This window comes from Hippoglossus stenolepis, chromosome 3, assembly GCF_022539355.2.
Source record: "Hippoglossus stenolepis isolate QCI-W04-F060 chromosome 3, HSTE1.2, whole genome shotgun sequence".
Taxonomy (NCBI): Eukaryota; Metazoa; Chordata; class Actinopteri; order Pleuronectiformes; family Pleuronectidae; genus Hippoglossus; species Hippoglossus stenolepis.
Genome location: NC_061485.1, coordinates 8368180 through 8389978, shown reverse-complemented (window position 1 = coordinate 8389978; position 21799 = coordinate 8368180). Strand labels below are relative to the sequence as shown.

Below are 21799 nucleotides of genomic sequence, written 5' to 3'. Positions count from 1 at the left end.
AAAAATAATGATGCAATGAAGAATACACATGACCTTACCTCAGCTCAGAGGATATCTGACCTAGTATCACAACAATAAAAACCATTAATCTTAGCAGTTATGTGTAATTCTTACTGATTGATCCACGGTGGAAAAAGGCGAGTTACCTTTTTAGTGACATTGCTTTGCCTCCATTTCAGAGGAATCTGTTGTTGTTGCCAACCTGTGACTCCTCTGCATTTATTTGACCATCTTTGTTATAACTTTACGAACTAGAATGGAACTCAGTGGAGCACATACCTCCGCCAAGGCCCAACGGCTCCCTGACATTCAATCAAGCTGCACCAAAAGTCACACATTCCCCTGAATAGGTCAGATTTCTCTCATCAAGTTTCATGAACTATTCCCTGAGAAACTTAGAAACTGAGAAATAAAAACCTGCTGAATGTTAAATAACCTGGGAAAGAAAATGGCAACCCTAACCCTAACCCATGACCAATGTCTTATCTTTTCACCAAATTTTGCGTAAATCCATTTAGTCATTTCTTGCGTAATTATGCTAACAAATAAACAGATACACAAACTGACAGGGGCGAAATAATACTAACACATCCTTGCAGGGGAAACAAAGATTTTAGGCAACAGATACAACTTGATGCGTCACTGTAAACCAAAGGCCACATCTTCTCGTACAGGTTTTATTTTGGTTATTGTGGGTGATTACTTTTTCCTCCTTTTTTAAGGAGATCGGTATCACTTGGTTTTATATGAATATCATTTAGTCACAGATGATCTTCCTTGTTGTCAAGTTATAATTGTGAGTGAAACAATTAAGAAACTGTTGGCTGATAGGGGTTAAGTTAACCAACGAAAGCGAACAGGGGAGCGAGGGAGATGTCGGATGACTCCCCCACAGTCGAGCTCTATTCAGGCCAAAGGGAAGGAGCCTGTGTGGGTGGACAGAAGATGCTTTAAACAGAATATAGAGCAATTAAAATTAGCTCCTGCTCAGCAGCTACATTAAATTACTGCCTGTATATTAAAGCCTCCATAATAATAATGAACTGCTGTAATACATAATAGCATAATTAAAGGGTCCATTTTAATCTTTGGCCTTCTTGGTTGTACTAAATTACTTTAACAATTTTGAAGGAAAGACTTTTATGTGCAGTATCTTTACAGAATGGTATCAGCCTAAGTATCTCAGTATATTTCTCCCATTAGTGTCAGTATTATGGAAGATGATGATGAATATAAACGTTTGACATTGACATTTGTTCTTATTTGGTGTAACAATAGTTTCAACTCAAAGTCAAATGTTTAGTCTCAGGAACTTTTTTCAAGGAACTGAATGGTTCCTGCAGATTACTGTTTGCTTGTTTTAAGCAAAAGTCACAGCCCAGTTTGAGGCAAACAATCAGAATACAAGTTCAATACCTCTCTACACATTGGAATTCAATATGGGCAGAGAAGAAAAAGTATTTAGTATTTAAACAATTAGTGATTTAAACCATTAACAATCAATATTAAGGCTTTGTGCTACATAAAGAAAACTATGTATCATTGATACTTATATTTAAATACTTTATACTTATATTTGAATATTGTTCTCTCCTGAAACTCTTTTACAGAGAAATGTTGAGATTAATTATGTCTTTACTGTTTGTTCTAATTCTAACTCATGATGTGAATAACTATCAAGTCAGGACTCAATAATATCATTGATTTCCGTTGGTCTGAGAGTCAATGACACGAGAGTGTAAATAAAAACATTCAAGGCATTTGGGAAAAATCAGATTTATTTCTAAACTGGTCCACATTCTCCTTCTACCTCACATTTCGGTAGCTCGATTTTCTAGGATGCAACAACTTTCTAAACAACAAACAAGTATGGATAGAAATGTAAAAAATATAAATGCGGATACTGCTTCCAACCAAAGTTGACTTGAAATATATGGATAATCTGAACAACAGCATGATACAACAGAAATGGTACAAAAGAGGTATCCAGTACATGAAAGGGCATTTAACATTCTTAGCTACGTCTATAAGGATCAAATTAGTGCAGAAAAAAAGTCCCTCTCAGTCTTAATAAGGCTTAAGTGTGAAGTTCATCACATCTTACTACATCAACACATTTATCAGAGGGTTAAACCAGAGCCGATTTAAGGACAGCATGACAACTTCCTGTTAATGCCGTTGTACCAATATTGGCTGCAATTCCCCTAGAGGGCAGCAGCGAGGTAGTTCTCGATGAATGGAGCTAAATAATTTATTTACACGTGCTTCTAATTTTGCCAAATATAGTATTGTTTATATATCAGTTTGAATTAAACATAATAAAAATGTTGCTTTGTTTTGCTAGCAGTGAGAGCGATTTTGCCTATATCGAGCTAGCATTCTGCTAACGTGTGCTAATTGGTCAGTTATGGATTAACGACTGATTTTGAAAGGACGCTGTTTCCTCTCCTCACTCGGGGAGGACCAGGGGGAACAGCCAAATCTAAATTAGGCTAATGTAGCAGATGCTAACTTATCATGGTGGCGTTATTAACTTCATACAACAGGATCTGGTGAAACTAATGGAACAATATCTACTGTTTCTACCCCTAATATCAAAAACAGAGAAATTTAAATGATTTGTTTCAGGATCACAGCTCCATTAGCTCCCATTCATTCTGGACTACCTCGTGTAGGTAGTACACAAGTTCTCCCTAAACTGAAATTATATTAAATCATACACTTTATATAAAGATGGACATGACAGATTCCCAAAAGAGAAGCCAAATCCTCTTGATCGCCTCCTGTTGGACGGCTGCAGTATAGGTCAGAAACTCCCTTTCCACAATGGGCATGAACCAAACTAAACAGAATACACGTTAATACATTTTACCCAACGATCGTTTCTGTAATTTAAGGTAGTTCTTATCACATTGAGCTACGTTCAAGAGACATTTTTGGTAAATCTGTTTTTATTTGGTGCGCTAACATCACTGAGACTGACTCGCTATTGGCCGAGCACGTGTATCTGGATACAGTGGCTCGACTCCGCGATCCGCGCAGACTCTTTTTCCAAATTACATCAAAATCTCAAGATGGCTGCACGTGTATCCGGCATATTTTAGCTTAATTTTCGTACAACGAGAAGTGGCGGAGAAGCATCGTCCATCTTTAAATACAGTTTATGGGTTAAACAAATAAAACAAAGAAAAATGTAAGAAAATATGGTTTAAATTTGTAATCTGAACTCAAGTGAGACCCTCTGTTCTCTTCACGGCGATGAGAAAAATAAAACGAATCATCTTTGAGCACATTCAGTAGAAAGATATCACAAATCAACGGGCTACCACAGAGTGTGCAACAAGTCTTCAAGTGCCTCATCAATACTGACGCAGAGGAGACACAGAGACTGATTCTGTTCAGGTTCTGTGCTGTAAAGGTCCATTCCTCTGTTTTTTAACGACCTCCATGCTTCTTTAATGTACAGACATGAATCTATTATTTTTGTTTTGTTGTTTATCCTTTTTCTTTTTATTTGTACAGATTTCCATCCTTATGCCTTAGCGGCATCTCTTTGGTTTCCTCACATTCCCTCCTGCATTCCAAGTAAGATTGTAAATTTTTTTTTTTAAAAACAGAGTCACATTTAGGCCATGACCTGAAAATGAAGAATCAGTTCAAAGGTTTGAGAAGCGGTCCGGCCTCAAACATGAGCAGGAAACAAAAATACTACGAGGGTTTTTAATTCTCACTGGCAACTGTTACAAACAGCAGGTCAAGGAGGCGGATTTTGACTTCTCTTCATAACGTCGCTGAGAATCTTCTGTTACATGACGGTGATCGAAAGAGATGGGATCCCGGGTTTGGGCTGACGTAAAGCGGCTGGGACGGGATCTAGAGGTCGATGCGGCTCAGACCAGAGTCGTCGCTATAGTAAGGGTTCAGTTATGTTTTATGAGTCATATGTGGGTTGACACAGGGTCAGCGGTTCAATGAAAAGTGTCATATGACGAAATAGGTCAGCACAGCAAAGGTGTTTTTATCTCCCGACGCCCCTTCGGTCCGGGGGTTAAGGGAGCTTGGAGGGACGGTTGGAGCGACCCTGACGAGTCAGCGCTGTCTTAGCGGGCCACTGCGACATCACGTCATGTCTCTGACTCGCACCCCGCCAGCGGGATGACAAACACGGTTATGTCATCACCTGAGCCCAGCCTTTCATTGGGGAGCCTCCAGCCGCGCTCTTTCAGCACTCCTCGAGACCTCATCAGCAGGTCCTGGGCCGCCAGGGTGTACCTGTGTATCACACCAACACACTCATTACACCAGTGAGACACACTGTAATTTAGGACGAGCAACAAACACACAAACATACAACACACAGATTCATGTTTAATCAAGTAACTATATGATAGAAAACACATTTAGTCAATTTGTCATATCGTATCATATCATAAACATCTGAAACTTCACTAGGGGCCACAATTAGTTGCTGATTTTTTTTAAATGGTCATAAACCAAAAAGGTATTTTTGTTTTTTATAGGTTGACACAAGTTTTCTCACGTATAAACTTAATATGAAAAGTACAAATTGTATATGAAGATCGACGATGCATCTCCACTTCCTCCACTATCCAGATGGATGTATGGATGGATGTATAGAATTCTCACATACAGTAGATCTAGGTTCTTCACCATCTAGTGGACAAACTGAGTACAACAGTACACCACCGACGCTACAGTGGATTTAAAAAAACTGCGGTTTTCATGTCATTTTCCTGTCCACGCAGCACATGACAGAATATGCAGCTAGAAGCAAAGCCTATAATGTAAAGGATTATTTGGCAGACCGCATACCTCATGGGATCAGAGGGGTCACTGCCGGATAAGTAGGCTGACACAGCATCTGCCACTTCCCTGTCCGTGGTTACGTCCCACAATCCATCTGTGCCCATGACCAAGACGTCGTCTGGGCCGTGCTTGTTTTCGTCCATGTTATAAACTTTCACCTAAGATAGAAAAAAACAATATTTTCTTCACCATGCAGTTATGATTTAAAAAAAAAAAAAAACGACTTTGCATATAGAGAAGGCATTTCCTAATTGTGTGTGAATTAGTGCTGAAAGATTACTGGTATGCAAGAGACATAACCTCTGTTTGCAATAGTAAAGCTGCTCTTGTTTACTCACATAAGCTGAGCCACTTATTTCAAGCGACTTATCACAGGTTTCATATGGTTCAGGAAGAGTTTAAGCATTAAAAGCCTGATAATGTTCCTGTAACGCTGAGCTTGACAGGGAAATGCAAAACAAAATCTAGAAAGAGGATGTAGATGGTGTTTTGAACTCAAAGAACTGTGACGTGTGTCAGGATTCTGTGCACTTCTGACCTTTTTCTCAAATGACAACATCTTCAACAACAACGCTGCGCTTATTTAATTCAGGGTAGAGAATTTATGAGACTTAAAAGTAGCAGTTGCTAATCTAGTATTTTTCTGAATCGGGGGCCATCATTTACACAGAGGGGCCAATTCTATGACCAACATCCATGCACAATTCCTGATTCAGTAAGGTCCACATTTAAAGGTCCAGTGTGTAGAATTTAGTGACATCTAGTGGTGAAGTTGCATGTTGCAGTTGAATACCCCTCACCTCACCTCACCCTCCCCTTCCAAACATGAAGGAGAACCTGTGGTAGCCTTCGGTTGTCATAAAAACTTAAAAGGTGTTTAGTTTTTCCAGTCTGGGCTACTGTAAAAAACATGGTTGCCTCCGTAGAGAGGACCCGCTCCTGATGTAAAAATGTTTACTTGTTCAAGCATAAAAAGCTTAGAAATAAATTGTCACATGCATTGTTAGTACTGTTAGTGAGTGACTGAATCATTCAAAAAAGAAAGACTATTGACAGAACAGGGGCACTTTAGGGGCCAATCAGATTTCAGCTGGGCCCAGAGCCCCCCTGGTCCCGCCCCTGGAACCGCCCCTGTTTAAAAGTCCTTATTATTAATCTCTAAACTCAGTTTATAAATACATAGACGACATTTGCTAATATGTCAGAGTGCAATGGGAATCAGAGCTACAGTATCTGAGCACCTCTTGGCAGTATCACTAAAGTGTGATGTATTTACAAATCAAAGTTTAATCTGCTTTTAGCTAAAGCCCAAGACGCAAGCCAAAGAGTGTGCTGCCAATATTCATCAGGCTTCTTCTCATGTTGTTTTTGGCAAAGTTGAATCTTGTTTTCTTCTTGGCCGCCGGCCGCAGACTTCCTGCAGTGACCTTTGCACCGTCTGATCAGTCACTGAAACACCAGTTTCCACAGATAATCCTCGTGCCAAGTCAGAACTGTCTGTTTACCCATTTGCCTTTTTAACGTACGGCTGTGTAAGAAGTAAATTGTGCGTCATTTTTCAAGGACGACCACTGCACCTCCAGTTAGTAGTAAGTTCTTCCTGTGCCTCCTGATTTCTGCTGCATCAGTGGATCAGCTTGTTTCAGAAGCCTATCGATGCACTTTTCTCACAATTTGATTTCTTACTTGACTAAGCAACACTTTGCCGTGTAGAGCCATGTTGTATCAGACACAACCCAGGCCAGAGTGGACAGAGATGTGGTGTTCACAGGTAAATTGAATTTTGAATTTTTCCTTGTTGAATTTACTTTGGCTGCAGTGATCACAGGCAAACTGACTTTTTCTGCGGGTGTACTCACTCGTTTCTTTGAATTTGAAATTACACCGGAGTGGATAAATTAGTTTCTTTGCATCGTATCTTAGTCTGTAAGACAGAGACAGAGCTTTGAGAGAGCTTTGCACAGAGTTGAACAACAGGCAACAAAGTGAAGCCCGGAGTCCGACGGCTTTTTGAACATATCCTACAGACTCTGAGGAGGCTGAAGGAACAAAGCTCCCGTGACTCCTCACGCAGCGCTGCCATCCAGAGCTGCTTCTCTGCTTCTCCTCACACTCACCTCAGGAACACATGAGAGGAAGGGCTTGATGTAGATGTTGGAGTTGTACACCTTCAGTTCATGGTCTCCCAGCCCGCGGGTCACGCCGATTGTGGCCATGACACGAGCCTGCGGAGGAGTAAATAAGTAAAGTTAACTTCGTGCAGCACCTTTCACGGAGCAAAGTCACAAAGGGCCTCAAAAAAGTACAGTTTAAAAAGTCAAACAATAAAAGAACCGGATAATAAATCTTTACGGGACATTAGGAAAAGTAGTGTTTGAGTTTTTATCTGTTTTTTAAAGGCGTCACCAAAGAAAACACACCCACACAGGCTATTGTTCTGCTTTACTTCCAGGAAAATCCACTTGTGAGGGATTATTTAGAAAAAAAAACTTGTTCCCTCTGGCAATAATGAAAATAGAAGAGTTCTCAGGTCTCATTTTCTACCCACTGAGAAAAAGCTTGACGAAGAAGAATTTAACAAACAACCTAAAGATGAATGTATAAAATAATCTGTATAGACACATGATGAAGTAATAACTCAGCCGTGAGGGGAACAGAGCACAAGTACTTTCTTTTCAAACTGTCAAGAATCTCAACTTTGGAGGGAAAAGACCAATTTATTTGCAGATATCATGTTTCTGTTGCTGATAATTAAAGTTTTGAATTGAAACTTGATCTCAAAACACTCTTTTAATGTTTCTTACCTTTTTCCCCTCCCCATATATCAGGGGGAATTTCAGATCATCTTCAACGATTGACTTGTAAGCCCTACGACAAAACAACAAACAGATGAAAGTTACTGAAACAAACACAATTAGTCCATTAATCAATTAGATAAATAACAGGAAATCATTCAGGAAGTCATTTTTTTTAACAAAAGTATAAAACAAAATACAATAAAACAGATTATTTTGGGGTTTGAACACTAAACATGAAACAATTTAAAATCGAAGAAAAGGCGTAATTGTTTATATATTCTTATTCAATGTTTTCTAAACTATAAATTTGTATTTGTGCTCAACAGTCGACAGCCAAACTGCTCTGAACATTTACTGCACAGAACAAATTGCCCATGAAACCTGTGACAACTGTGATTATGAATGGTGTTTACCAGCCGGTCATGGTGTGGTCTCTGTAGAGCATCTTCTTCCCCAGCTCACTGTGCTGGATCCTCCGAGGGAACTCAATGTGAGTGAACTCATTACCCAGAAGCTCCGGCCTCAGGAAGCCCTGCAGGGACACACACACATAAACGAGGCAGGATGCATCAAACCACAGAACAAAAAGCTTCGCTCGGGCATAAACGTCAGTAGTTTTTCAAATGTGAAACTCTCTGAGGTTGGATGTGTTGCAGACGGCCTGCAGAGCTGTGAGCTGGAGACCGAAGCCACTAATCATCTCCCTGTTTTAGCAGGAAACACCATCCACCCACTCTGTGACTCAACTGCAGAACAAGCAGCTGCTAAAGAACGTCAGGATGTTTCACTGTCCTGTAGGTTTCATCATCCTCAACATCCACAGATCCGCAGATCCAAATTAACATCGAGTGAATTTGAATGTGGTCTCACAAGGGGACTGTTGGGCCTTGGTGGAGGTAAATGCACTCTGAGTGACATTCTAGTTTTCTAAACGTATTTGTCCTTAGCACAAACTTCTCTGCTGGTTTTCTGTGACTCTGCATCATGTGGGGTAACTCTGCATTGTCATTGGCTGAGGGAGAAAGCGAAGATAACGCAGCATTATGGGATGCTTTCAATTCTTTGGGCGAAAGTAGAGCGCTGGCTTTGATGCAGCTGATGTCCCTGATTAACGTGCATCAGAATCGTCATCAATTAGAAATAGAGATCACGTATAGGTTCTGTAATCTGTGTGTCTTTGGATATTTGTGACATAAAACATAAAGAATACCAGATACTGCAGCCGCTGCCTCTCCGACTCAGGTGTGAACTCGTTGGTCATGGGAATAACTTCATTGTTCCGTATGATTATGGCCCTGAAGGGAGAAAGAGGGAGTTGACACAGCAGTGAGACAACAGAAATACACATTTTTTTAGTTTTCAATGCACACCAACACTTCACATGAGCAGGTCGGTGTTGGCTGAAGAGGATAACATGAAGCTGCAGTGTGCTAAATGAACCCCCAGGGGGCATAAGAGAAGCTTTGTTGGTGAGGATTTCCCCATGAGTATAAAGTTTCATGTAGTGGAGAGCTGTGAGCCTGAATTACATTTACCTTTATATATTTATTTTTACAGTTTTACTCACCTGCTGTCTCCAGCATTGGCCACATAGAGTTTCCCCATTAAATCAAGGGCAGCTAAGGCACAGCACCCACCAGAGATGGCATACGATGCTTTTTCCTTCTCGATCAGGTCGTCCTGAAATAAAGCAAGAAAGAGTGAGAGGCCACAAAATCACTTACAGATGTTTGAAGATACAAAAGAAGAGCAAAACTCCGAATGGGCTTTGCTCTGCTCACCATCTGTTTGAAGGCCGTCTCTATGACTCCCATCACCAGACTCTCCAAACTAACCACCTTCTCCATGTGGAAGCGCACCGCCGCGTCGCTGATGGCATCGGGGTCCTCTGACTCCTGGGCAGCCCCTTTCTTCGTGTCCACCTGGTACGGACTGCCGTTCTTGGCCAGGCAGATGGGAGGTGCGGTGGTGGGATTCTCCAGCAGGTGGCAGACTTCTCCCAGGCGGTCTCGGATGAGGCGGTGAAGAAGTTTGGAGGCCATGATGGCGGCCCCGGACCCCGCGTGTCCGTCAAACACACCCCAGAAGTGGAGAGGAATCCCTGTGCCATCCTACAAAGTTATAAGGACGTGGAAATGGATTAAATAAAAGGGAGAATTTGTATTAATATATACTAGTTGAATATTAATAATAATCCTACTGTGAAGGGTGTGGTTTAAAAAGCTCCCACGAGATTATATCTGTGAGCAGAAGGCACAGATTTGTGAGGGTTTACAGGCTGTGAAACTGCAGCTGGTGACATTTTAAATGCCACGCAATATGTTTCTTCACAGTAAATCTAGATTATAAAATTATAGGAATTGTGGCAAGATATTAAAAACTATTTTCATTTAAAGCAATTATTAAACACTATAGAACATCAGTGTTTGAGTACTAAAAAAAACAACGGATCTGTCCCAGCCTACCGATCTGCACACGTGATGAACAGAATACAGAAGAATGTCTATGCTGCAGGGGGCGACAGAGACGCAGCAGCACCTCCGTGTTTGCAGACATGTTTACAGGCTGAGTGGGAGCAACTGATGAACATGCACAAGACATCTGCTTACCCCTCCCATGCCAGAAAGGGGGGGATGGGTGCAACAAGGGATGATGTAATTCATTTTCACAAAGTGGAAGCTGGTGTGTGTGTGTGAGTGTGTGTGCAGGTCTTTCAGGGGCGGGCGGACTAAAACAGATATTTATCGACCGGATGAGTAAACTTGTTTAAGAAGAAAACTACAAGTTTGTCCTGTGCGTGATGGACCAAGTCAAAGGGTCCACGGGAAAGAGGGGGAAAAAACATCATCATCAGCATCTTCATCATGCTCGACCAGGTCAGGGGCCTCATTTATAAAACAGTGCAAAGGATTAATACTAAAAGTGCACGTGCGCACAAAGGTGGGAAAATGGCGTACGCTCAAAATGGCCTCTGAAAGAATTTTGACCATTCAGGGGCAGCAGACTATCAACACATCATCACCTTTTAAGATGATTTGTTGAACCTGTTAAAAAAACAATTTAACACCAGTAAACTCTCTCTTTTAGCTTTGTTTTTGGTCTTTACCATCTCCCAGGGGAAATATTGGACTTTTCATCTGTCAACTGCTCCCCTGTGTTCACCATAGACTATTAAAGCTCCCCAAAAGTGAAGTCAAATCATCTTGGTCCCCAACCCCTGGTGGCTGGCTACTGTACAGGTCATAAACCCAGCCTCCTCCATGTCAGCGGATGGGACATGGGCGAAACGAAAACGTCAAAGTGCACGTCAAATACATTTTTCTCAAAGGTGGTTTCTGTCATTTTGGGTAGTTCTTGTCACACTGATGCGTCTGAGTTTAGTTTAAGCAAAAGTTGTGTTCCTGAAAACCAAAACAATCATTCAAAAAAACGCTCTGTTAATGGGAAGAGGAAATTATTGTGGCAAAAAAATAACACTGAACCCAATGTGACAATATAAACTGTACGCAGAACAAAAGCTGAGATAAAAAGGCAAATTAAAGTTGTGAAATCCCAAAAAAACTTCTGATATTTTGAACCACTTGTTTCTGATGTTTGGGGAAATACCAGAGATGTTTGAATGATATTATGAACAGTGTAAAATGATACGTCCCACAGGAGATGGAGGGGAATTACAAGTTGAATCCATTGAAAGCAAAGGGGATATGAAAACCCCACAGTTTGATATCAGATATCATCGCAACCAAAGAAAGTGTGAGGAGGTTTAAATGCATCGCTGTTAAGTCCACTCTGCACAATTTAAAATACACTATTCTCCTCAGACACCCTCAGGACTTATTGAACACTGTTTCAAAAACATTACCACTGAATATTTATCGTAGCCGTCGGCCTTTGACCAGACATTTAATTCCTCATTCCCTAAATTCCAGTGTTGGCGTTTGAAAGGTCGGCCCCCTCGCTCACCCCGTTATCCTCCAGCAGAGTGGAGTTCCTGTGTTTGCCGCTCGGCTTCCTCACGAACAGCTTCTCGCAGGACGCCTGGTCCTCGTTCAGCATGCTCTTCCCGGCGTTGATCACCCTGACGGAGACAAGAGGCGGAGGAGGAAAGGTGAGCCGGGAGTCAGATTACTGATAGTGTTTGTTCGCAGTCCCGCAACCACAAGAAAACCTGATTTACAGCAGACAGGAAGATGGAGAGAGGAGAACAGAGAGGGAAAAGAGTGGAGGCAGGATGCACTCGTGTCCCAGAGGGAACTTGGAGGGTGAATTAAGTGTTTTTTATTGTGAGCTGATGCCGGTGCAGGATGATGCTTTTAGAGTAATGCAGTTTCATACTGCAGTGCTGTAGTGGACTCCAATGGAAGAGCAGAGATGCACGGAGTGATGAGGATATGAGACAATGTGCTTCAGAGGTTTGTGAATGTATAATAATAAAACTGTAAATAAAAAAGAATGTCACTCAGTAGAGCACATACCTCTGCCAAGGCCCAAGAACTTCCTTAAATTTAATCAAGCTGCACCAAGTTTAAAACACTCATAGGTATCGGTCCCCTAAATATACCTGAGTCTTCTCATCTAGATCAACGAATTACAACTTTGAAGATGTGAAATGCCCTTTTTTTAAGGAAGTGATACAAAAAAAAGAAATCTTGTATCCGCCACCTGATCCGGATCTTTGAAATTTAAAAGCGTTCTTTCTTGGTCTATGTTCTATCCTTCCTCTGAGTTTCATGAAAATCTGTCGTGTAGTTTTTGTATAACCCTGCTGACAAACAAAGAAAGAACTACATACCAGTTTAAACATCCTTCCTTGGTGGAAGGATGTTTCAGGGAAGAACCCATTAAATCTAGGTGTGGATCAGGATCAGGGGGAAGAGCCAGGTAATTAACATTATGAATAGGTTTTGACATTTCACAAATTTCCCAGATAATTCATTGCTATTGAATGAAAATCAGGCATATTTAGAGGATTGATATCTATGCTTGTAATGTAATGCAGCTTGATTGAATTGAAGGGGACTGTTCTCGATGGGTTTGTCACTAATTAGATTTTTGTTTCACGTTTCAATATCTGTAATATCCTCTAATTTCATGGATTTTCATTTCATATTTTTTGTCATGTCATGCATTTGTCGGGCAGCTTTGCTTATTAACTTGCACTTTAAGCAGTTTAAGTCCAAGCTCGTCATATAAAATGTTCTATATGATCTCACCTTGACCTTGATATGACATGGAGTCGTTTTTATCGACAGTTAATAATAAAAAATACTGATGAGAGCAGCTTTAACTGCATCATAAGCAACAGCAGTACCACACTGAGCAGGTTTTGAACATGCAACTCAAGCAAGTTTCGAGAATCTGCTGATTGATTTTCATATTGTTCTGAAGTTAATGGAAAATATTGTCTGCCTGGACCAGTCATAAAAAAAAACAGCACAGTTTGCACATTTCTTTTTCAGTGTCACAGGGAGAATAAACATTTTGTGAACATGCAAACATCCAGTGGTGGAGTCCTGTAAGCTGCAGGCCACATGAGACAGACTCAAACCGGCTGCAGATGGGACCTCATGCTGATGCATTACATAACATCTTCAGTTTCAATTATAAATAAATGCCCCATTAGCTGAAAAGTACAGCATAATACCTACGGCACATTCTGAGTAATTCAAGTGCTGCCATTAAGATTCCTTTAGAAACTTCTGCAGGGAAGGGATTAGTAATTTATCAGCTGGGAACATCATGAGGGGAAAAGGAAAGAGAGACTGAAAAGGAGATTGTCAGTGGACGAAGCGGAGGACAAACTGTGCAGTCAAACAAACGAAATGAGAGAAAAACAGCAGAAAAATCCCATCAAAACAAGACCTTTGACCTCTCCCTCTGCAAATAGTTCATCTGATTACAATCATTACAGAAAATTGAAGCTGGCAGCTTTGATATCAGAAATATGAGCCAGTAAAATGCGCCCACTGCCCAAATCTGGATTATAAAAAGCCCTTTCAGTTTCTAATCAGCTGAAAGCAGTGGACAGGCACCACAGTGTCCTGCACCGCGCTCTCTGCATTACGACTAATGACACAGAGGAATTCAAACTTTTTTTTTTTTTTACCTGATAGTTTTCTGCTTGAGCCAGGCTTTTTTTTTTTCAGGATATCTGAAAAAACTTTCCATCCATGTCGGAGTGCGATCACAGCAAAACCTCAGAGTTCTGCCAGCGCACTGTTTTCTTTTGTATTCTTAGGTTTACTATAGATTCAGCCTGACTTCACCTGGTCTGACTTCACCTGGTGCTCGGTTCTTCTGTCGAGTTCTGCCTGACTGCTGCTGGTACAAGAAAATGCACTGAAGCTTTGAGGTGTATATAAAAAACTGGCAACAGTTTCAGAGTATATGCTTTTTATTTTCTGTTATTGGATGCATCTGTTCTAAGGACTGCAGTATGTTTGACTGGCAAAAAAAATACCCTCAGTTAAAAATAAATAAAAAGTGCTCCACTGCTAAATTATAGTCTTATAACATTATAACAATAATAAAGCATATTTTACAAGATAATATATTACTTAATTGTGCTTCCAGGTCAAGACACTTAACTGAGATACACTTCATTACGAGATACACTCTATTTTACATATAGTGCGCATACAGATTTTTTATTGTATTATTAATTATCTTCTTCAGTTTTTGTCCCTCGTCGTCAGCTACATTTTTTTATCTAATATTTTCTCTGGTGGTGGAGATGTTGATGAGAGTCCTTCTTGCTGTGTAAGATTCACCTCTCCCACAGTGAAGAATCAGCAGCCAGTCTGTAATCACATGCGCTCAATGAGCTATAATTAAACATGATGCGATTCTGAAGCACAGGCTCGAGTTTTCCAATAATGTGACTTAACTCTCTCACATTTCTGCGTTTCGGTCACATGTTTCCATCACTTGTGACTGAAAACCAGGTTTGTCATATTTGGTGCAATAGTGTTTCTCTATTCTAAACCCTGTCACTGTAAGTTACATGAGGGAAGTTCAAAAGCAGAAGTTGAGGGTTCCAGTGAATTCTGTTATTGCAGAAGCTCGACCTGCAAACGTCATGAAATTTGATGAAAGAGTCTGCGGCTGCAAGTTTGATTCTCTGCTCTGCATTAAAAGAATCTCTCCGGGAAAAAATGACCAATTCTCTAAATAGTTGTCGCTGTAGTTTACATACAGAGTCGTGCAATGGACTCCACGTCTCACATATCCTCCTGTTACAGTCATGTGAGTTCAGTCAAGAACAGATCAGTGGCTCTGAAGTAACGCTTCTATTTGGATTTTTTTTATAATTTTCTTTTTTTCCTTCTGAAATATTAACAAAACAGTTGTGTTTGTGAACGTTTTGGTAAAATTATATGGTAAATGGACAACATTTATATAGTGTTTTACTGTGCGTATAAAGACGTACAGAATAACATTATATAGTGTTTCTCTATACTCCTATAGACCACTTAAAACAGTCATGCACGGCCATCAGAGGGAGTTTAGGATTCAGTGTCTTACCGAAGCTACCTCCAGTATGCTGACTGGAGAAGCTGGGGATCGAACCACCGACCTTCAGGTCAGTGGACGAACTGCTGAGCCACAGCCAACAACATTGAGGTGTTTGAGGAAGTTTTCTAACTTTTTACTCAAGTGAAGGTGCAAATAAACAGATAAAAACTTACTCAAGTTTAGAAGTAAAAGTAACTTTTCTACTTAAGTTAAAGTAAGTAAGTACTTTCTTTTGAATATACTTAAAGTATTGAAAGAAAAAAATACTTGCTGAGAGTCGCCTATTCCCTAATGCAACAGTCTACTACATCACCACGGCTGCGTCTCGGCTGCGGCCTCTTCTGATGCAAACATGGAAAGTTCACTTTGAAAGAGGCGGGGTCTGATGTTACCTGCCTGCTCTGATTGGATCAGTGGACGAGATCCTCTCTCGGAACGAATGTAGTGGAGTAGAAAGTATAGATATTTGCTGATATTTGTAGTGGAGTAAAAGTATCTGAAAATAAATCTACTAAAGTAAAGTACAGATACATGAAATATGTACCTAACATAGCAAATGTACTTTAATATATCCCACCACTGCTTTTGGCCACTATGGTGTTTTAAGGAATTTAGTGTCACAGATTAAAAGTGTGGACCTGTGTCAGCAGCCTGGTCTGTTCTGTGTGTGTATCTCACACACAGATATAAACACAGCTCACAGTGTAACACCGGCCTGTTTGAGAGGCGTGCGACAAATTAAATGTGAAAGAGATAAATCCCTGGTTGCTGCTGAATGAAACCGCCTCAGTTTGGAAGTTGGCAGACGGACAAACACTGCGGGGCCGCTACATAAAGTCTTCATCTGTGGTGTGAGGAATTAGTCTTGTCATTTTCCGGATTCCTTTTCGGGGAGAGGAAGTTGCTCGTCATGGTGCAAGGTACATGGTGCAATGCTGAAATGGAAGCTAGTAGGTGCGACCTGACAGAAACAGACAGCTATAGTACAGCGGGGGATTAACTGTTGTTTAGAGCATGAGTCGGGTATTGTAATTAAAACCTGCTGCAACTTGTAAACTGCGCCTCGGCATCAGTTCAGGATCTGGACACAGATCAGTGTCGATGAGAGCATGGGAATTATGGGAGTTAGAAGAAAGTTTTTGAGGATACAAGTAAAATCCTGTTGAATAATTACGTTTTTTTCGTTCATATACATTTTAACAAACCCTGAGTTAACAACCTATGAGGGATATTTTCATGATATAACATTGCAACTGCTGTTTGTCTACATCTCCCTTTCTTTAATGTTTGTTTGTTCACTTATATCACTTTCATCATCTTCAGTAAAAGTATCCCACCTTTACTGTAAAACATGTACACTAAGTAGTTTTTATACCTGAAAAAATAAACTTTTATATAATTTTGATGGTACACAAACTTAAAAGAGTATGAAACTGAACAAGAGGGAATATTGGAGCATTTTCAACTCATTGGCAAAAACCAAAAGAGGCCAAAGTATGCAGGACAGATGTTGACCTGGGGTTGTTATTGGACAAAGTAAGTCATGACGTTTGCTTGTTAACTTTGTTTTGTTCTTCCTGACATTGTGTGTTTGTGTCATTAAAGAAGTCGACTCGCTAGTTTCTCATCAGAGGCCAGGTATGTTTCTTTGGCCTCTTCCCCACCAGCTTGTCAACAGATGCACATGTGTACAGCTGTGAGCCTCAGACCGCATCTTATAGTTCCGACAGTGGATTACAGATCCCACCTGTAGGGGGCGCCTGAGTATAGCCAAGAGAAAATCGTACTTTTTGTTGTCGCTGTAATGTAAACACCAAAATCACTCTATTTTTCCAGCATCTAATAATTTGGCTAAAAAGTGATTTGTGCGTTGAAAGCCTCTCCATCTGTTTACTCCTGTATTATTAACAACATGGAGTTATCACATCAATTATAATGTGTGAAGTTGTAGACTCTATATATACAGGAATAATAGTTATACACATTTATTATAAAACCTATTTTGGCTAAAAACTGGAGAAAAGAAATCCATGAATTCTTGATTCTACAAAGAGGAATATTTTAATCTTTACTTCCTCCCTCTCTATTTCATAATTAGTGCAGACTGGGCCGGGGAGCTCGCCTCCATATCAAATGGTATTTAATAACCATTTGACAGAAGTAGTCTCACATGTTTATGTTGTACAACGGGATCAACTACCCATTATCTGGAGCCTCCTACACTTGACTGACTGGTCCACACAATTCAACATACTTTTGAAATGAAACTTCATACAAGTAGGCGTGTACTGTGTGTGTAGAGTAAAATAAAAACTTCTCCACCCGTGTGAGGTGAGGCCAAGACAACCAAACAGGTATGACCATGAACTGTCACAAGAATAAAAGACACACACTAATCGAGTGACATCAAACTGAAGACATGGAGGACATCAGGGCGGCCGTTCACCTCCACTGTGCCGATCGTTTCACCAGAGCTGAGATGCAGCTGATAGATTAACTCTGCTCCGTGGGGATTATTATTTCAGGCAGATTTTTAGGTTATGTCATGTTTTTGAACAGTCTCCACACATCACAGTTAATTTACAGCTTTGACTGGCTCTTCTTTCAACCATATCAGCCGTGTGAGTGGATTTAAAACTGATCAATCCCTAATAAACACTGCTGTGGATTCACCCACTATCCTGTGTTCTTTAATACTTGCTTATATATGTTATTTGTATGTTTTTTGTAATAAACTTGCCATAACTAGCCTATGTGGCACATTTCAACTTCATCCCCAGGTCTCAGCAACGACATGATTTTGTAAAAATGTTAAAAACTGGACCTGGGGCCTGAGGAGTGGAGGGAGATTGGGCTGGATGTCAGTGTCACTGTCAGTGATTCCTCAGGCCACAATAAAGATGAGGAGCGACACAGAATTGCAAGGAACCAGGGCTCTTTAGAAGTGGAGGACTTTTCCCCTCCAGAGGCCTCTGATATGGGCATTAGTGTGGTGGAGGAACATGGTGGTCCCGAGCCACATCGGTTTGAGCCATTGGCTGCAGCCAGAGGGGGGTGGAGGCCGTCTCTGAATGGTAATGTGACGTTGTTCGCTTAATGATAGCAAACAAGTTTGAGTAGTAAGATGTAGAGCCAAGTCATTACCAGGAATATCTTTGTAGCTCTTACCCAGAAATGTCCAACAAAAGAAATTTAAAGCGAGACACTGCCATCCCCTCGAAAATACCTGTGTAGGTTGGTTTTGAGCTTAAAAAGTGAATCAAGGGATGCTTTTTAATGAATGTGCATTGTCCCATTAGAATAAACAAACATGTTTAACCTTTATAAACTGATTACAGCAATAATCTGGTTTTACTGCAGTATTTCCAAGAGTGGCAAACTGCTGTTTTCAGTTTTTCTTTGGGACTTTTGTGTTCCCAGGGCAGAGGGTGTGTGGACTCTCTCTGCACTAAACGAGCGCTGACAGCTGATGCATGAACAGATCAGCCGATTGCACTGTGTTGTAAACAGCGCCGCTAATGCTGTAAAAATTGTTTCGGTGACATTGCATCAAAGTGATTCGCAGCAGAATCCACAGGACAGCACTGATGACGCTGCACATTCCCACACAATAACCTCCTCCTTTTTTAAAAAAAAATGTTCCATCCTCATCCGACCTTTCTCATTCATCCCTCTGAGACCATTGTCGTCACAGATCTCACCCTGTCCCCCGTTGAGACTCCCTGTAATGAGTCAGCCTGTTTTTTTCTGCCTCCATACAGGGTCCTGGAAGGCAGCCAGAGGTGGTATATTACTGTCAAGGACTGAAGCTGTTCACTGCTTTATAACTCCTGCAGGGGGACATCTGAAAGTGTTTTCCCCTCAGAGGGGGGAAGCGCCTGAACAGCACAATCTGCTACAAGAGTGTGAATGAAAGGATGCTGCATTGTTTCTACCTGTCGGAGCACTGCAGGTGTATTGGACAACGATGGCACCTGCAGTAAAAACCAAGAGCAGGAGGAGTGGAGTCGTGCACAAGTGCTGCACCAATGTGAATTATCCCTTTTTTATGAAAGACAAAAGATGAGACGTGAAGTGTGAAGCACAACCACAGACACTAAAAGCCCCCGAGGCAGCTCAGAGGCTTGTTATGCAGAGGACAGGTAGACATTTCCTGTTTTCACTTTTGCATCTCCAGTTTTCAGTCAGGTGACACTGAGGTTGGAGGCTGCATTCACAGATCTGTGAGCACAGATGTGTCAGGGTAATAACAGGGAGTGTGTTTTTTTTGCAGTAATCACAGCTCAGACGCACTGATTCAAATGCACCTCATCAGCAGCTCGGGGGAGGAACAGTGAGCTGGAGGCTACGATAGAGAAAAAAAAGGGCCATGTTGGCTGGTGCAGCAGCTGCCGAGGCTGCAGCAGACCTCACATCTCTTTATTAACAACATGTGAACGGCGGTGTTGTGGATGAGCGGTTGTGTTGTGAATGCAGCGGCCCACTCACTCTGCGTATCCCGTCCTCCAGGGAAGCCTGCTGCCCCTCTTCAGCGTCAGCACCGGCCGTGACGCGTGCTCCGTGGAGTACTGCAGGAGCTCCGGGGTGAGCTCCAGGAAATCCGGCCGGCCGTAGGGGAAGCGCGGCGGCAGGCTGTCCGCCCCGCAGCTCTGGCCGCCGCCGCCCGGGTGATGGTTGTGGTGCTGGTGCTGGTTGTGGTGTCCGTGCGGCATCATCCCCCCCACCAGACTGGACATGGCGTTTTTAACTTTGCTGATCATCATCGGCAGCGACGCTCGGGCGAAATGAAAACGAAAGAAGATCAACCGCGACGCGAGGTTGTGGCAGAGGAATAAACAGAAAAATGAGAAAGCGTCCAGTCGGGGACGAGGATCATTTCAGGAAGCGAGCTTCTTCTCCTCCTCGGCCCCATGTGACAGATTCAAGAGCTTCAGCGGCTGCGCTCAGACTGAGATCCAGCAGGAGGCTGCGTCTGCCCAGAAGGCTGGGCTTCACCCCGGGGGCAGAGAGACTCCACACCGTCATATACAGGCAGAGGAGACCGCTTATACAGGCAGAAACACATTATATACAGTTAGAAACACAGCATATATCATATACAGTCAGAAGAGACAGCATATACAGGCAGAGGAGACCGCTTATACAGGCAGAAACACATTATATACAGTTAGAAACACATTATATACAGTTAGAAACACATTATATACAGTTAGAAACACAGCATATATCATATACAGTCAGAAGAGACAGCATATACAGGCAAAAAAAACATTATATATAGTTAGAAACATTATCACATACAGTCAGAAACATACCATACCGTCAGAAGAGACAGCATATACAGGCAAAAAAAACATTATATATAGTTAGAAACATTATCACATACAGTCAGAAACATACCATACCGTCAGAAGAGACAGCATATACAGTCAGAAACATATCATATACAGTCAAAAACATACCATGCAATCAGAAGAGACAGCATATACAGTCAAAAAACCTCATTATATACAATTAGAAACACATCATATATCATACACAGTCAGAAGAGACAGCATATACAGTCAGAAACATACCATACCGTCAGAAGAGACAGCATATACAGGCAAACACATCATCATATACAGTCAAAAAAAATCATATACAGTCAGAAGAATCATCATATAGTCAAAAACATACCATACAGTATGAAACATACCATACCGTCAGAAGAGACAGCATATACAGGCAAACACATCATCATATACAGTCAAAAAAAATCATATACAGTCAGAAGAGACAGCATATACAGTCAGAAACATATCATATACAGTCAAAAACATACCATACAGTCAGAAGAGACAGCATATACAGTCAAAAAAACATCATTATATACAGTTAGAAACACATCATATATCATATAGTCAGAAGAATCATCATATACAGTCAGAAACATACCATACCGTCAGAAGAGACATTATATACAGTCAGAAATATATCATTATATACAGTTAGAAACACATCATATATCATATACAGTCAGAAGAATCATCATATACAGTCAGAAACATACCATACCGTCAGAAGAGACATTATATACAGTCAGAAATATATCATTATATACAGTTAGAAACACATCATATATCATATACAGTCAGAAACATATCATATATCATATACAGTCAAAAGAATCATAATATACAGTAAAAAACATCATCATATACAGTCAGAAACATATCATATACAGTCAAAAACATCATATACAGTCAAAAACATATCATATACAATCAGAAACATATACATTCAAAAACAATATCATACAGTCAAAACAAATATCAAATACCGTCACAAACATATCACAAAATATAAACATTCAGAAAACATCATACACAATCAACAACATTTCACACACAATATCATACATTTTCAAAATATCATCATACACATTTAGTCAAATTATTGAATAAAATATCTTACAGATGCAAAAAAAATGTCAATCAAGTCTATAATTATTAATATTTTAGGTCAAAAGGTTCCCTGGAGGGGTGTAAACCCAATGAACGAAAGATACACATGTATATGTATACATATATGTCTATGTATATGTATATGTATATGTACACATGCAAATACACTTTCACATAATATGCCAAACTGATCTATAAATCTCTACTGAATCA

The 21799-nt window shown here is 40.8% G+C and overlaps 1 protein-coding gene across 1 annotated transcript; it reads right to left on the bottom strand.

The window, feature by feature from the left end:
• Positions 1 to 1760: 1760 nt before the first annotated feature.
• On the bottom strand, positions 1761 to 20100 carry ppm1j (protein phosphatase, Mg2+/Mn2+ dependent, 1J). The gene is made up of 10 exons (XM_035152863.2): positions 19629 to 20100; positions 11589 to 11703; positions 9407 to 9736; positions 9193 to 9305; positions 8836 to 8920; positions 8039 to 8157; positions 7632 to 7695; positions 6945 to 7052; positions 4834 to 4985; positions 1761 to 4272 (listed from the first exon to the last, which is right to left on the bottom strand). Exons 1-10 carry the CDS (start codon positions 19901 to 19903, stop codon positions 4125 to 4127), a joined length of 1509 nt encoding a protein of 502 aa, XP_035008754.1. The 5' UTR covers positions 19904 to 20100; the 3' UTR covers positions 1761 to 4124.
• Between the last annotated feature and the right edge of the window lie 1699 nt (positions 20101 to 21799).

What these genes read in the sequence shown, in the direction of transcription:
- ppm1j (XM_035152863.2), bottom strand. Translation starts at nt 19,903, where the DNA reads ATGATGATCAGCAAAGTTAAAAACGCCATGTCCAGTCTGGTGGGGGGG. An exon ending in CTCTGCTGGAGGATAACGGG is followed by an intron (nt 9,737 to 11,588) that starts GTGAGCGAGGGG and finishes ATAACTTTGTAG; the next exon opens with GATGGCACAGGGATTCCTCT. An exon ending in TCCTCTCATGTGTTCCTGAG is followed by an intron (nt 4,986 to 6,944) that starts GTGAGTGTGAGG and finishes TTTCTATCTTAG; the next exon opens with GTGAAAGTTTATAACATGGA.